Source organism: Triturus cristatus, chromosome 4_2, assembly GCF_964204655.1.
Source record: "Triturus cristatus chromosome 4_2, aTriCri1.1, whole genome shotgun sequence".
NCBI classification, from domain to species: Eukaryota; Metazoa; Chordata; class Amphibia; order Caudata; family Salamandridae; genus Triturus; species Triturus cristatus.
The window spans coordinates 187,204,640-187,219,559 of record NC_140586.1 but is presented as its reverse complement, the minus strand read 5'-3'; the positions used below and the strand labels follow the sequence as shown (position 1 = coordinate 187,219,559).

The window sequence follows — 14,920 nt, the reverse complement described above, 5'->3', positions numbered from 1 at the left end:
CTTCCTAGAATTTAGCGCCGATTGTCTTTTATTTACCTACTAAAAGTGGTGGAGGGAGAAAAACACTTCATAACAATACATCAATATATCATACCTGAAAGGACCACAGGTTCCGACTTTGGGGTTGTCAATTTAATTATAAGGCCAAGAATAATAAGATGTATACACATCTCAAAATTAACATACGGTATATAGATATACAAAAATCAATACAGAGCCGATTCTACGAAGATAAGTGATTCGGCATAAAAGGTAGATAATAGTAAATTCCAAAATCAGAATACAACTCAAATTGGATGCAGAGTCTAAATCTCTTTTCATTAAAACAAATCTGTCCCTACGCTGTACTAAAAGGAGATGCTATCTAATACCCTTCCATCAATTCCCAAAGGTGTCAGCACGTGTTGACTTCCTATGAAGTACTCATGTCAAATGGGTTAAAGTGCTTAAGGCTAGGAGCTGGTTCTAAGATGCTCCCTTCTCTCTGAAAGCTAGCAGAAATCTGGGCTCTCTGTCCCTGTGCATCATACAATAATAGAGTTTGATTGTTTCCGAGTCATCCTGGTAAAACTTTCCATTGCAACTTTTCCTACGTGGCGAATTCATGATCTCTTAATTAATTTTCTTTGTTCATCGAGTTGACCATGGCTCCCAGGCAAGCCATACACAAAAGGCATCCTCACTTCTCGCTTCCAACCCTCTTCAAAGCATTCCTTGTATCTTTTCCAATCTGAAAATAACGAGTTGGCATGCCGATACTTGCAGTAGGATGAGAACACTACTATTTCTCGAAAACAACATATATTTAATTATTTATTTTTTTAGAAGCCAAGGAGGTGCAAAAACAACTACAGTCTTGGGCCTTAAGAACTCGTTCAACTTAATCCAAACACAGTTACATTATGTGGCTATAAGACTGTCCTGCGCTTTATATATGCAGGCATTACGATACATACATAATCATACTATAACATTTCACTATAATGAATGTTTAAATGGTTCTAATGAATACATGTTAATCATAAAACACGGCACACAATAAGAATACATGTAAGTGCGTTTTAACCATGAGTATAGTGCACCCATACAATATAGAGTGCCGAAAGCACTCTATCAGTACCACAAGTTAATCATGGGCACAATATATCACCGCTCTTAAAATTCTAGGGGGTCAGACCTTAAAGCCAGACATTACAAGTGCGTAGTGCCGAGAAGGGTGGATGTAACACAGCCTGATTAATCGCAAGTGGACCTGAGCCTAATAGCCGAAAAATTAAGTACATAAAAATCAGTGCCATAAGCAATTGTAAAACAAAAACAAGTGGGTTGCCCTTGCCTAAAATTTTCTTTTTTCAGAACCGGGATTAAAAAGGACTTCCTAGGGGTATCATAAAAACTGCAAAACATCATAAAATGTACCATATCCTGTGGTGATTTTCTGTCGCAACCATAGGCAAGTAGTATTTGACCTTTGCTTTGCCCCCTCGGATGGGCCAAAAGGAGATGAAAAAGGTGACATTTGAACCTAGTCAGTAAAAATCTATCATATGAATTTATAAAGCCCAGTAGATACGGCTCCTCCAGGTGGGTGGTTCTTAACATGATAAAACAATGAACACTGGGCTTCAGAAGCTCCATCCCTTCCCTGGCCACCATCTGCAGCTCTAAGAAGGCCGCCTTGATGGTGTTTAAATCCGTCTTGTTGACTCAGTCCGGGTGAGTTAGGAGGGCGCCTCTCCCTATTCTCGTTAGACTTCCTTCATTGTATGGTCTAGGGCCAAACAGTCTTTTAAAATCGCCTTATTTAGCATGATCACCTTAACTGCCCAAATTTTTAACCATAAGGCCACTGGGCGAAATGCTATTAAATTGGCGATATAGATCATGCCAACCTCCTTGTATACTGTGAAGGAGAGAGTACCCTGGAGGACAGACAGAAGTTGTCTCATTAACTTATTTTCCACCATTTGGAGATCATCCGATTTGATGTACCTCCAGATTTCACTTCCAAGTGCCTTGGAAATACATTTTGCCCTGTAGATGTTTAGTAGGGCCCCTACCGGTCTTTTTCCTAGTCTAGAGGCAAATTTAAATATGGCTGCTGTATCCTGTGCAAGGTCAGTTTTCTTGCGAATGAGTTGGGGCCCCTATTTCAATTTACCGTCTATCAAAACCCCCAGTTAGCAGAAAAACACTTGACTTAGGGATTGGAGACGATCCTACCTTAAAGGTGTAAGGTCTGCTACTAGGGGCCCCCACTTGCATAATGTAGGACTTAGAATTGTTGACCTTCAAGTTCAATTCCCCCTTAAAGTGAACAAAAGAGTTTAAAAGGGTTTGCAGGCCCTGTTCGGACCCGGCCACTAAAACAGCGTCATTTCCGTACAATAAAACTGGGAGTCCTTGCTGTCCCACGTGGAGAAACTCCACCTTGGTCTCCAGTAAGGTCTTCTCCAAATTATTGACATAGATGTTAAATAAAAAAGGGTCCAAGATACAACCTGGCGAACCCCACTCCGTATAGGGAAGGAGCGTGAAACCTTCTGATCGCCTGAATAGTGTACAGTCGTGTTAGTGTCCCTGTGTAGATCTTGTAAAAAGAAAACAATGTCTCTATTCACCCCAGTAGATAACAGGATCCGCCAAAGCTTGGTTCTGTTCACGCAATCAAATGTGGAAGAGGGGTCCATAAAGTCCAGGAAAATTATGCCAGGGCGCGCAACTGTATATTTATTCGTTGGCATGAAGAGATTCAGTCATTGGTCTAACGTTGGGTGACCAGGGTGGAAACCATATTGCACATCTGCCAAGATGTTGTTTTCCCCAGCCCATGTAGGCATCCTTCCAACAACTTTGACGACTGAATCCAATAGGGAAATCAGCCTATAACAGTGTGTGCTATCTCTGTTCCCCTTTTTAAACACTGGCACAATAATGGAGGTGGCCCATGAGACCAGGGGACCGGTCCTAACGGCCACGTTTATGACAGGGGTAAGAACAGAAGCCCAGAAATCTAGATGGGACATACAGAGGTCGGGGGGATTCCATCCAGGCCTGGGGGCCTGTTGGGGGTCATACCACGTATTCCCCACCTCACTTTGCCCTCTGAAAAAAACAGAGCAGATTTTCCATTACCTATCCCGGTAGGGTGCCCTGGATAGTGAAAGCCCCCAAACATCCCCTCGAAATGGCTGACCTGCGTCCAAAGTATTGGCAGTCGTCCCCCAAGTAAAGGGCTGTTGACAATACTCCAAAACTTAGTGCTGCTGTTAATGGTACTAGCGTCCATGAGCTTGCTCCAGGCATCCGCCTTCAAGGCTTCCTTACGGGTACGCAGGGCCACTTTATACTACTTTCTATATGTTCTGATTAAAGCATTATTTCTAGGAGTATAATGCAGTGTGTTTTTAATTGTTCTGGCCGCTAAAAAACCACCTCGGTCCCCTGTCCGGTTGGCTTTTAGACGATGGGGCCAATAATTGGTCGGCGATAACATGAGAGATGGATTCAAAAGCTTTACCGACGTTCGCGTCTGACTGAGACTGGGCGGTCAGGCAAATCTGAATCTCATTCAGGCAAGGAGTCTGGAATGATTTGTGTCTATTTCAGCCTTCTTCCCCCTTCAGTTGTCCGCAGTGTGACACCACCCCCACTCCCCTTCTTCATGCTCAAAACAGGCCATCTGGCTTTAAGGCATAATGGGTTGTGGTCGCTAAAAATGCTTCCTGTGGGTTTTACTGGACTGGCCCACCAGTCCGCGCTTGCAGCCGCTTATGACAGGTATTGTTCCCCGTTGACTTAAACACGGCACCCGACACCGAAAAGCACCTCTGCGCCCGGGCGGCCCAGAGCCGACCGAGGTGACCTGTTGGTGCTGCCTTGGAGTTTGCCTCATACTTACTTTAAATCCAGAAGAACAGTCCTGTAAGTCTTTGACAAGTGACCCAATGCAGTATATGTTTTCCCCCCATAGGATAACATTACCGCGTTAAAGATCTCGAAAAGTACTTACTTGATTACGATGATCTTGGTGTCTAAATTCATATACAAATCTGTGATATTTGTATAAATTGGTTGTCTGATTTCCATATTGAGTGTGTGTTTCACTTACTGACTCTGTGTGTGCAATAAATGCCTAATACTATCCTCAGATAAACCTAAACTGCTCGCCCATACTACCAGAAAAGAGAGCATCTGGGATTATTATTACACCAGTAAGGGTCACCTGGACTCTGCACAGTGTACTTCAATTTGGTGCACTATATAGAGAGCCAGCTTCCTGCAGTACCCCACTGCCAGTGCACCTCTTGGAGCATTTGTTCATTTAGCTACCGCTTGTGTGTTTTGGATGCTTGTCTGCTTTGTCAGACACACAATTGATGGACGGAATGCAGAACAAATCAAAACATTCACCCCCAGTCAAGAGATCTGGGTTAAATCCATCATTCTTTTGCTCACCATGTCACCCCAGTTTAGACCTGGCCATATGGAAATCGGTCTTGACCCTGTGCCACATGGGAATAGTCCAGCCCGAACTGCCAAGCCAGGTCCTCCCTGGACCGGAATTAAGCATCCTAGGACCGGTTTCGGGGTTTCACCCCTCTTCAGCCAGGATAGCTTGATTCCAGTGGCACAGTGAGCCCAGGACGCACGTCTTGGCATACCTGGCACACTTAGGGCAAGAAAGCAAAAGACACACAATTGATGGACGGAATGCAGAACAAATCAAAACACTCACCCCCAGTCAAGAGATCTGGGTTAAATCCATCATTCTTTTGCTCACCATGCCACCCCAGTTTAGACCTGGCCATATGCAAATCAGCCTTGACCCTGTGCCTCATGGGAACAGTCCAGCCCGAACTGCCAAGCCAGGTCCTCCCTGGACCGGAATCAAGCATCCTAGGACCGGCTTCTGGGTTTCACCCCACTTCAGCCAGGATAGCTTGATTCCATTGGCACAGTGAGCCCAGGACCCACGTCTGGGCATACCTGGTGCACTTAGGGCGAGAAAGCAAAAGACACACAATTGATGGACGGAATGCAGAACAAATCAAAACATTCACCCCCAGTCAAGAGATCTGGGTTAAATCCATCATTCTTTTGCTCACCAAGCCACCCCAGTTTAGACCTGGCCATATGCAAATCAGTCTTGACCCTGTGCCTCATGGGAACAGTCCAGCCTGAACTGCCAAGCCAGGTCCTCCCTGGACCGAAATCAAGTATCCTGTCTGTTAGCTTCCCTGTTTTCTGCGCCTAGCAGATGTATTGTTATCAAGGTTATTCCTCTATGAGCGCCATTTCCAGATGTCCTTGGCTAGTTCTGATAGCACATACGATCTTCTCCCTCCTTGCTTGTTCAGATAGAACATTGTAGTTGTGTTGTCTGTGTGGATCTGCACTGTCACTTCCCTCATTGGCATCTGGAAAGCCTTCAGGACCAGAAAGACTGTTTTAGCTCCAGCAAATGTATGTGTTGGATCACCTTTTCCAATTTCCATAGTTCACAGATTTTTAGCTCTCCCATATGTGCTCCCCAGCCTGTGAGAGGTGCATCCGTGGTAATGGTTACCATTTGGGGTGGTTGCTTGAAGGGCCTGCCAACTGATAGGTTGTCCATGTGCCACCATGTTATCTCTTCCTGTACCTTTTGCGTTACTACCACTAGATCTTGCCAACTCCCTGTTGTCTGTGACCATTGGTTTTGGATCCACTCTGAAGTGGTCTCATATGTGGTCTTGCGTGCAGTATCAGTCCCATCATGCCCACAGTCCTCACTGTCAAAGACTGCCCCATGTAGTGGTTGTGAGCCTGTTCTGTGGTAGCTTGAATTGTCTTCAGGGTAGGGAAAGCTCTTGCTTCCATAGTGTTTATTCTTGCTTCCAGGAAAATCTTCTCTCTCTGGCTATGTCGAAGACTTTTCTAGGTTGATTATCAATCCTTGTACATGAAGGGTGTTCCATGACTGTCCTGCTGTTCCTTTTGCATTGTGAGTATGAGCTTTGTTTGATTCGCCACTCTTCTAAGTATGGGTAAACATGTATTCCTTTGCTTTTTAGGTTGGGCGCCACTGCAGCTAGTCATTTTGTGAACACCCTGGGTGCTGGCTTGATTCTGAAGGGGAGCACTCTGAATTGGTGATGATTTTTGTTGACTACAACCATAGGTATCTTTTGTGTTTGCTGTTTATGGGAATGTGTAGGTGCGCATCCTTTAGGTCTGTGGTTGACATATAGTCTTTTTCACGGAGCTGCGGGATGACCTCCTGCAGCATGGTCATTTTGAATTTTAGTGCCTTTATGAACTTATTTAAGAAGCAGAGGTTCAGAATGGCTCTTAGAGACTTGTCTGGTTTTGGGACGAGAAAGTATGTTGAGTAGTTTCCTTGATTGATTTCTGCTGTGGGCACTTTATTTCCCTCTTTTCCAAGAGTTCCTTCACCTCTAGTTGCAGGCAATGCCTCTCGTCCTCTGAGTATGATCTTTTCCTTGTTCTGAACCCGGTGGCGTCTATAATTTGTATGCAGTATCCATGTTGGACACTGTTGAGGATCCATTGGTCTTGCGGGAGCCTCCTCCATTCCTGAAGGAAGGCCTCTAATCTGCCTCCCACTGGTGTTATGGGCTGGGACAGTTGGTAAGGTGAGTCACTTGGTAGACGAGTTGGCTCCTCTGGAGGACTGGCCCCTCCCTCTCCTTCTGCCCCAAAAGGGCTGGCACTGAACTGTTTAAGTCTGCCACTGTTGTGCTGATGGTTGCTATTGCACTGCATGGTGGTAAGGCACCTGTGGCAGTGCGCTCTGGAACCTTCCTCTTACAGCTGGTCCTCTCATGAGGGTTGTCCCTCTCTGTTAGTGACCTCAAAACTGCAAAACTATGACCTTGGCCGTGATGTTGTCCTTTTTAAGCTGTTGCAGTGTTTCATCCACCACTGAGCCAAACAGATGCTCTCTGTGGAAGGGGGCATTGATGATGCTTGCCTGCATCTCACTCTTGAACCCTGACACCTGTAGTCGGGCGTGCCTCCTCAGGGTTTTGTCTGTGACCATCCGTCTGCTGGCTGTGTCTGCAGCATCAAGGGCTAACTTCAGGCATGTGTTGGGTATGATCTTCCCCTCTTCCACTTGTGCAGCTGCTCACCTTTGGAACTGCTCTAGGATGTGTTTCTTTGGCTCTCCCACTTCTTCCCAGTGTTGGTGGGCATATCGATTTAGGAGGGCGTTGGAGTTAGCGATCCTCCATTGTGTTGCTGCACCTCCATCCATTTTATGCCCCACCATTACCACTCTCTTGCTCTCTTTCTCTGGGGGTGGCCCGTTCTACTTCCATATGTCTGTTCGAGGGGACATGTGACTCCAGGTCGACTACTTCTCTCTCTGCGTCGGCCCCTTTGGCTTGTGCTGCTTCTGTGGCCACATTGTTCTCCTCTGCTCGACAGGCCAAGCTCTCTGAAGGACAGGCTTCCCTTCTTCTGTGTCTGCATGGTGGCGTAGTGTGTCTGTCTCTGCTTAGCTCAACTCCTCAGCGTCTTCGGAAGGAACTCGTCACACGCCTTGCAGCCCTCGTCGCTATGATCTCTCGGCAAGCAGACGTTACAGACCTGGCAGTTGTCTTTCTTGCCAAACTTATAGTGGCACTTAGGACAGAATCTAAAGGGAGTGTTCTCCATTTCCCTCAACAGATTCTTCCCCCTGCCAGGGCATTCTCCAACTGCATGGTTTCCCTCCCACATGGCGCACCTACTTTTCCGTGATATTCTGTGTTTTTCTAATTTTCTCTCCACATATGTCCTTTGTGGTGTTTTATTTTCTCTGTATCTATGATGATCAGTTGACCTCAGTCCTCTTCTTTCTGCGCGTCCGTGGAGCTTTGGCTGATGCTTCCAGGCCCAACGACCCAAAAAAGAAACTAAGGGTGGTGACCACGCACAGTGGCTTCCGGGGCGCACATCTGATGTCCGGGAGCTATGGACATAGTATCCAAAATACAGTGAGAGGGGCCCCACAAAGCCCAAAAGAGACAGGGCACCACGTGTGACTAAAAGTCAAAAAGTATAATTCCCTTTTGGTACACCAATTTACAAACACACCTCATGTACTCACATACATCCAACCATAAATCACAGGTACAAAAATAGACTGGATATCGAAACACTTATAAATACCATTTAATAAAAAGTACTTTATCTTCAATGTCTAGTAAAAAATAACTAAAAACATAATAATACACAATTCATAATTTAAAAAAGCGGAAAAGACTGCAAGAAAGACAGTCACATTTGTCATTAAGTGCATTAATTTGTAAAAGCATATAGACCGAACATCATGCAAATCATCAATTCTTTGTCAGAATGTGGTTCAGTACAGTACATATTTAATGACAACTCAAGGCGTCGAAGCTTTTCAGTGGGTTAGAACAATGGAACCACCTTCCTCAGGACAAAAACAATTTTTTTCTCTCCTATATTCAATCGTCAATCCTATTTAAAAGAGAAACATGTGTAATCTGTTTATACAAATCTCATAGCGTGTGTAATTCAAAACAGTACATTATATCACTTCAATTAGGTATCATATTACCATAAGTGTTCCTATATCCGCCAGCACAAATATTTGAAAACCTCATTTATACTCTCACCACCTTTGATAAACACATCAACCTCTCCACTCATTCATCCTCATGGCCACAACTGTTGTTTGTGTTTCCTATTTAATCAGCCCTGTGGTACACTCACTGGTTTTAACTCGAGCAAGCACCCGTTTTCATCAGGTGCGTCTTGATTACAGGGTCACATATGACCTACCGATAAAAAATAGAGATAGAGGACCAGAATGAATCAATGAGACCTTAATGACTGGCCCATTGCGTAACTTTAATTTATTTAATAAGGGCGTACCTGTTCCATACATTTACAGGACAACTTTTTGACTGTGCCGAACGATGTGCATGGGTGTTAAGGTTCATCAGCCCTTTGTGCTGCCAATTTGGTATTATTATTTGTGCCTGTGATTTATGGTTGGATGTATGTGAGTATATGAGGAGTGTTTGTAAATTGGTGCACCAAAAGGGAATTATACTTTTTGACTTTTAGGCACACTGTATGGACATATCACCAAATGGCTACAGATGACGCCTAGCAAAAAAGAAAAGAAAAAGAGGACTAACAGAAGTATTATGGACTCAACCACTAGATTGCGGAATAATGCACAGCATGTGGATCCAGAACAGAATCACACTGCAAAACATGAATATTTAATCCATAACTATGAGTAATCCTTTTGTGGGATAGAAGAAGTACAAGAGTACTAGGATACCTTTCATCTCATTTATCAGATTTTCTGGGCGAAGGGTCACAACCAGAGGTTGTCCTTTGCATACTCACTACAGATAACTTACAAGAGCTGTTCAGATCCTTTCTACTCTAGCACTTTCTACTGTCCTTTGTCATCAACTTTGTTGTAGACTGCTGCCATCCTCTGGCCATTTTCTGCAAAGAAACCAGTTAACAGACGTGCTTTGACCCAGTCAGATCTTAATAATATTGTAAGTTCCATTATTTATAATATAGTAAACTTAAATTTATATTTTTTCCTTTGATTATCCATAAGAATAGAATATTTTCACCTATATAGATGGCGATATTATGCACACATCAAAAACAGTGCAAGCTTTGGAATAATGATTAATCCGTTGTACAGAACCATTCTTCTAGGCTTGACTAGCAGAGAAACACTTGTGCCTCAAATAAAAGTCGGGGCAGCAGATATCTATTAGTGTATCAATTCTACTTATAGTGATAGAGGTTAAACTTTCTCAGGAGGTGCTTATGGAATGCCCTCTAGGGTAAGAGATGGCGGGACCTCCTTTTCGTGTACCCTGGGGCAGATCTTCTGTGGGGGTAACTTGGCTTGCGGATGTCTATCAAGGTAAGTCAGGTGTGATGTCTCTGGGGTCAGTATGGTAGGGTTTCCATTGCTGGCCCAATCTGCCTTCTTAAACCACTCTTTCTGTGCCTCTCTCCTCAACAGGCTTTCATTGAAACTATGTGCGCAAGCAAGGCTCCAGTGGAAGAGAGCTTTCTGTATGCCAAGGTAAGCGTTTGGGGCTACTGGCCTGTATGGGAAGCCTTGGGGGTGATCACTCCTGTATTACAATTATTCAGTGATTTCTTTGCTCTAAATTGTGCTTCTTTTTAACCAATATCTCTTCCCTGTCCCATTCTCCTTCTTTCTACTTCTCAGTTTGACTTTGAATGCCGAGCTCGCGGGGCTGACATCCTTGCCTACCCGCCTGTTGTGGCAGGGGGCAACAGATCCAACACGTTGCACTATGTAAAGAATAACCAACAGGTGAAGGTAAGAAATTCGCTGACATCCCTATGCCAAAAACCCTCCTTTAAGACCCACAGTACCCTCTGTTAGTCCAATACTGGGACCCCCTTTCCAAAAAACACACAGAAATTCCAGTCTCACCTGTGAACCTCCATCATGCGGTGCTGTATCCTGGCTGTTACAATAATGTGGTCTGTAAGGGCTTTTCTTGAGCTCTTAGAGCAGTAAGAGGTTATTGGACAGTATTCTGTGTTTACAGCTGGTGTTTCAGTGCCACAACGCTGACGCTCTCCAAAATGGATAACCAAGGTTCTTCGGTAAGGGAGTTGACTCTCTCAGTGTAGCAATGGGGAGCGTATCGAAGAGGTAGAGGAGGTTAGAAACTCAGATTTAGATGAGATATAACAAGTTACATATTGCATTTGCCTTTCTTTCCCTCCCCCCTTTATCTCCCCTGTTTTATTATACAGTTACTTATAATGTAGAGTTTTGTTCTTTTATTATTCTGCTCGCATGTCATTTTCTCTGAGAATGCTTTATATGTATACATTTTGCACTATATTGATTTTTGATGGCATATGTGCTTATTAATTGCGGTTTCTCTAATACACTCAAACTTTAAAAAAATGAAACTCAGATTTAGATTAAACAATAGCTAACTGAATGTCCAATCATCAGTGCTGTGCTTCCTTAAAAAAGAACTTTTATTAACAACTAAGTAAATATCATATTTAAAATCAAGATGGACAACGAAAACCAGAGAGCGAGGAACGTCCAAGACAGCTGGCAAACGTCTTCATAGTTCTCTGGCCCTAAGAGGGCATTAACATTGGGGCCTAAGGCCAATATTCTTGTTTGATGGTTGGTTCAGGTTGAGTCTATGTATTTCAGAAGTGTTTTGGTCCCTTCGGGTTTAATGAGTCTGATGGAAGATGGACTGTGATGAACTGATGTTTTTTTATCTGAAGGATGTCATTATGGAACAACTAGTTTGCTTTTAACTGTGGCCTGCTACTTTGGCCAGAGAGTTGCTGGAATCTCGCTCTTCAAGTTATTTTTTTTTAGCTTTCTTTATTAGATTAATATTTATTTCCTTTGTTCTAGTTTGTGGTCTGTCTTGGTGCCACTTACATTTTGTTTAATATATTGTTTATTTTCCTTGCTTGGCAGTTTTGCTCCTGTATTTTGCTTTGTACTACCTGAAGTTGGGCTTTGTTTAGAAGCCAGGACTGGCCTTACCGGCCATCAGGCGTTTCCCCGGGAGGCTGGAAGGGTGGGGGCAGGTTTTGTTAGTTGGGGCCGGAGTTGTATCAGTGTAGTAATTTTAAGAGTAGTGCAAAGTTCCTTGTATAGTCAGCAGTTTTTAGGGCAACAATAAAAGTGGGAAGTTAACTCTGGTGATTAATGTACCTGTTGAGAGAGATGGGTGTTTTGTCTAGTGGCAGTTTTGTCTCCTCTAACGTAGTGCAGAGGGTTAATATACCTGCTGAAAAGAATGTGTACCATGCATGTCAAAGAACAATATTTTATGTGCATAGCTCAGTAGGTTACTGCTTTTGTCACAGAGATTCTTTTGTTTCTGTGCAATTCATAAGTTACAATCGTAATCTAGCACAGTGAGCTATGAACTGCCATCAAAGAGCTGCATGCAACTTCATGGTACTGGTTAGAAAGTTAGTTTTTTTTCCAAGTCTTTCATTATCCCGATGGTGCTAAAAAGGATTTTTGGGTAGAAATAAATTCTTATTTTTAAGGTTAACCCAACCTCTGTGTCATGTTCTGAATCCTGGGTTTGTGCTTCCCCAGACCACGCACTCTTGAAAAGTGCCTACCTGTATGGATCACATGTGGCTCCTACACCTTGTAATCCCCTTTGTCTTATGTAACATTTTCTATACACTGATTTACACATCTATGATTCATTGCCTCTGTATGTGTGTGTGATGTAAAGTGCTCCAACAGCCTACATTGGTATGAGACGTGTTATAAAACAAAAAAATACATCTGAGAGAGGGGCTATGGAGAGATGAGAGGCACCGTTGGAGGGTGATGGTGAGGAAGTATTGAAGAGCCCCAACAAAGATTGTCATATCCTGGTACACATTAAGGTCATCATTTACTATGCTTTAAAAGCTAATACGATTAAATATATATTGACCAATGTGTTGTAGAATGCACCATTTTTCCCCAAATGTTCTTGGGGGGAGAATCACACAAAAAACTTCTTTGTATTGGTCAGGCTCACTCACTGCACTGTATGGGGGCTGGTCTGACAAAATTTGCCAGGGCTGCTTTGGGTTCCCAGTCCGACCCTGAATGTTTAGGGCCACTTCTTCTTTGGAGGGAATCTTAATGGCAGCCATGGCACAAATTATACTCTAGCGTGCTAGAGGCATACCTAATGCAAGCCTGTTTGCACCTGTCCACGCTTGCATACAGCCAGTGGACAGCCATTCCGTCCAAGACACCATATTTGTTTTTGAAGTGAGTTTAGATTTCCTTATTTTCCGCTTATTGTATTCATGATTTAAACTTGATTAAAAATTGGCAGCAGGAAAATCTATATCACCCAAACCTCTCTAAAGAATTTGGACCTGCATTTTAACGGAGTGACCTGGTGGAAATAACAGTTTAGGATAAAAGTTGACTTCATTAATGTTAGGACACCAATCAAGAACATGCAATTAATCAGTGCACTTAAAGAGGAGCATCACCTTCAGCTATTGCATCTTACAGAAACGTTAGTTTCTGGTGACTACACCTCTTCAACTGAGAACATGATCCCGTGCATCATAAACTTCTGTGACATGTTTGTAGTCAGAAAAAGGTGGTGGAGTGGGCGTTATCTGCCATAGATCACCGATGGTAAATAGTAAACTTGTGACAGCTCATTGTGTCTGAGCCCCACTGTTTGCTATTTTATCATATTTTGACTGGTTACAAGAACTGACAATTGATGTTTGATCTTCATCTGGCAAGCTTATGATGGCATGTGATTTTAATATCTGAGTGGAACTACAAATCAGTTGCAGTTTATTTATTGTTTGTTTACAGTAAAGCCATCCAATCTTGATCATAAAATATGCAAGTTACAGATTCCCTATGTACATATACTCGATTAAAACATATTAAGGACTACCTGTAATACAGAGACATAAAACATTTCCTTCCTAGTGCACGTTCCTTACGCAACAATACCTCCATCCTACACATCCTGGCTTATAAATTTGCAACCCGACAGATTAATAGTAATTCCCAGTGGTTTAACGGTTATTTCAAGTAATTTCCCCAAGTAGTATAGCATAGGAAAGAGTCCAAGCGGTTATTGTGACTATCATCCACCATATAAATAACAAATAAATGCAGCATTTCTAGGAGGGAGACGCACAGTAACATCTAGTATGAGACTAATGATTTAATAAGTTAGTGTCTCTCCTACACATCAAAAAAGGCCAGCTAGTGTTGCCTATCTGCTAAAAAGTGAAACAAAATAAAAAGACTGTGACTATTATACAGAGTTCTAAGGATATAAACCATTCAATCATTAGTTACCTTGACTGATCAAAAACAGATAAAGTGCTGTGCATAATGGTCATATAAGTCAACTCTAGTCTTAGATGGCCTTAGAATGTCAACCTATGTCGCGGCCATGTCTGTGCAAATGACTGTTAAAGTGCACTCGTATGAAACATAGCCTAAGCGTTAATGCCTCCATACTAATAAAAGCATGCAATGCCTTTAGGATGATGCATAATGCCTGTCTAAATATATGCTTCAGATACATATAACCTGCAAGAGGCAATTAGGTGTGGTGTATGATAGTCATATGAGCCAATTCTAGTCCTAAATGGTTTTAAAAATATCGATCCATCTTGCTGGCCTTGTCTGTGTAAATAACTATTAAAATGCATTTGTGTAAAGCATGGCCTACAAACATAAAGCGTACGTTCAATGAGAAAGCTTGGCTGCCTTTAGGCAGCTGCGCATAACCTAAAACAGACAGCTGAGTATTATACAACATTAAAAAGAAACGAGAAATAATTATTAGCATAATCATGTCTTAATAACTTGAAGTGTCAGTCCTTTCCAGTGGAAATGAAATGACTGTAAAATATATTCTTAAGAAGCGTGGCCGAACTACAAATCAATACTACCAAGACTTTTTTTTAGACAATATGAGGACCTTTAGTCTTAGTTGGGGCGTGGGGAATCTACACATTCTGGGGCCAATGCCCTTGACTTGTTTTTTGGCACTCACTTGTGCATTGAATGCAACTCTGCGGTGGAGGCACAGTCCCTCAGCACTTGTCCTTTACTAGGCACACTTGTTAACCACCCCTGGCATTTGGGTCTTTTTAAACTTATCATTGATCCAAAGTTCAATACTGTTCTATCAAGGCTAGAACTTTTCTAAGCCACTGCTCTGGTCAGCTCCTCGATCCATATCAAGGTTCTTGGATCTGCCCCCGTTTCTCTCCATTGTGTCATTGCGATAACATTTCTCTTGGTCTTAGGTATTCTAAGACAAGCAAGTCATCTCCTGTAGCCCATCTGCTCCGCAGCTGTGTGAGTAGACCTCAACTCTATTAGTCG

General features: G+C 42.9%; 1 protein-coding gene across 3 annotated transcripts in view; it reads left to right on the top strand.

Annotated features, from left to right (window-relative positions):
• XPNPEP3 (X-prolyl aminopeptidase 3) overlaps positions 1-14,920 on the top strand; it is a 242,456-nt gene that overhangs the window by 201,295 nt on the left and 26,241 nt on the right. For all 3 annotated transcript variants that reach the window (XM_085601057.1, XM_085601058.1, XM_085601055.1), the window contains 2 exons: positions 10,025-10,087; positions 10,238-10,351. In XM_085601057.1, the coding sequence (XP_085457183.1) occupies positions 10,025-10,087; positions 10,238-10,351 (177 nt within the window). The remainder of the gene's footprint in view (positions 1-10,024; positions 10,088-10,237; positions 10,352-14,920) is intronic.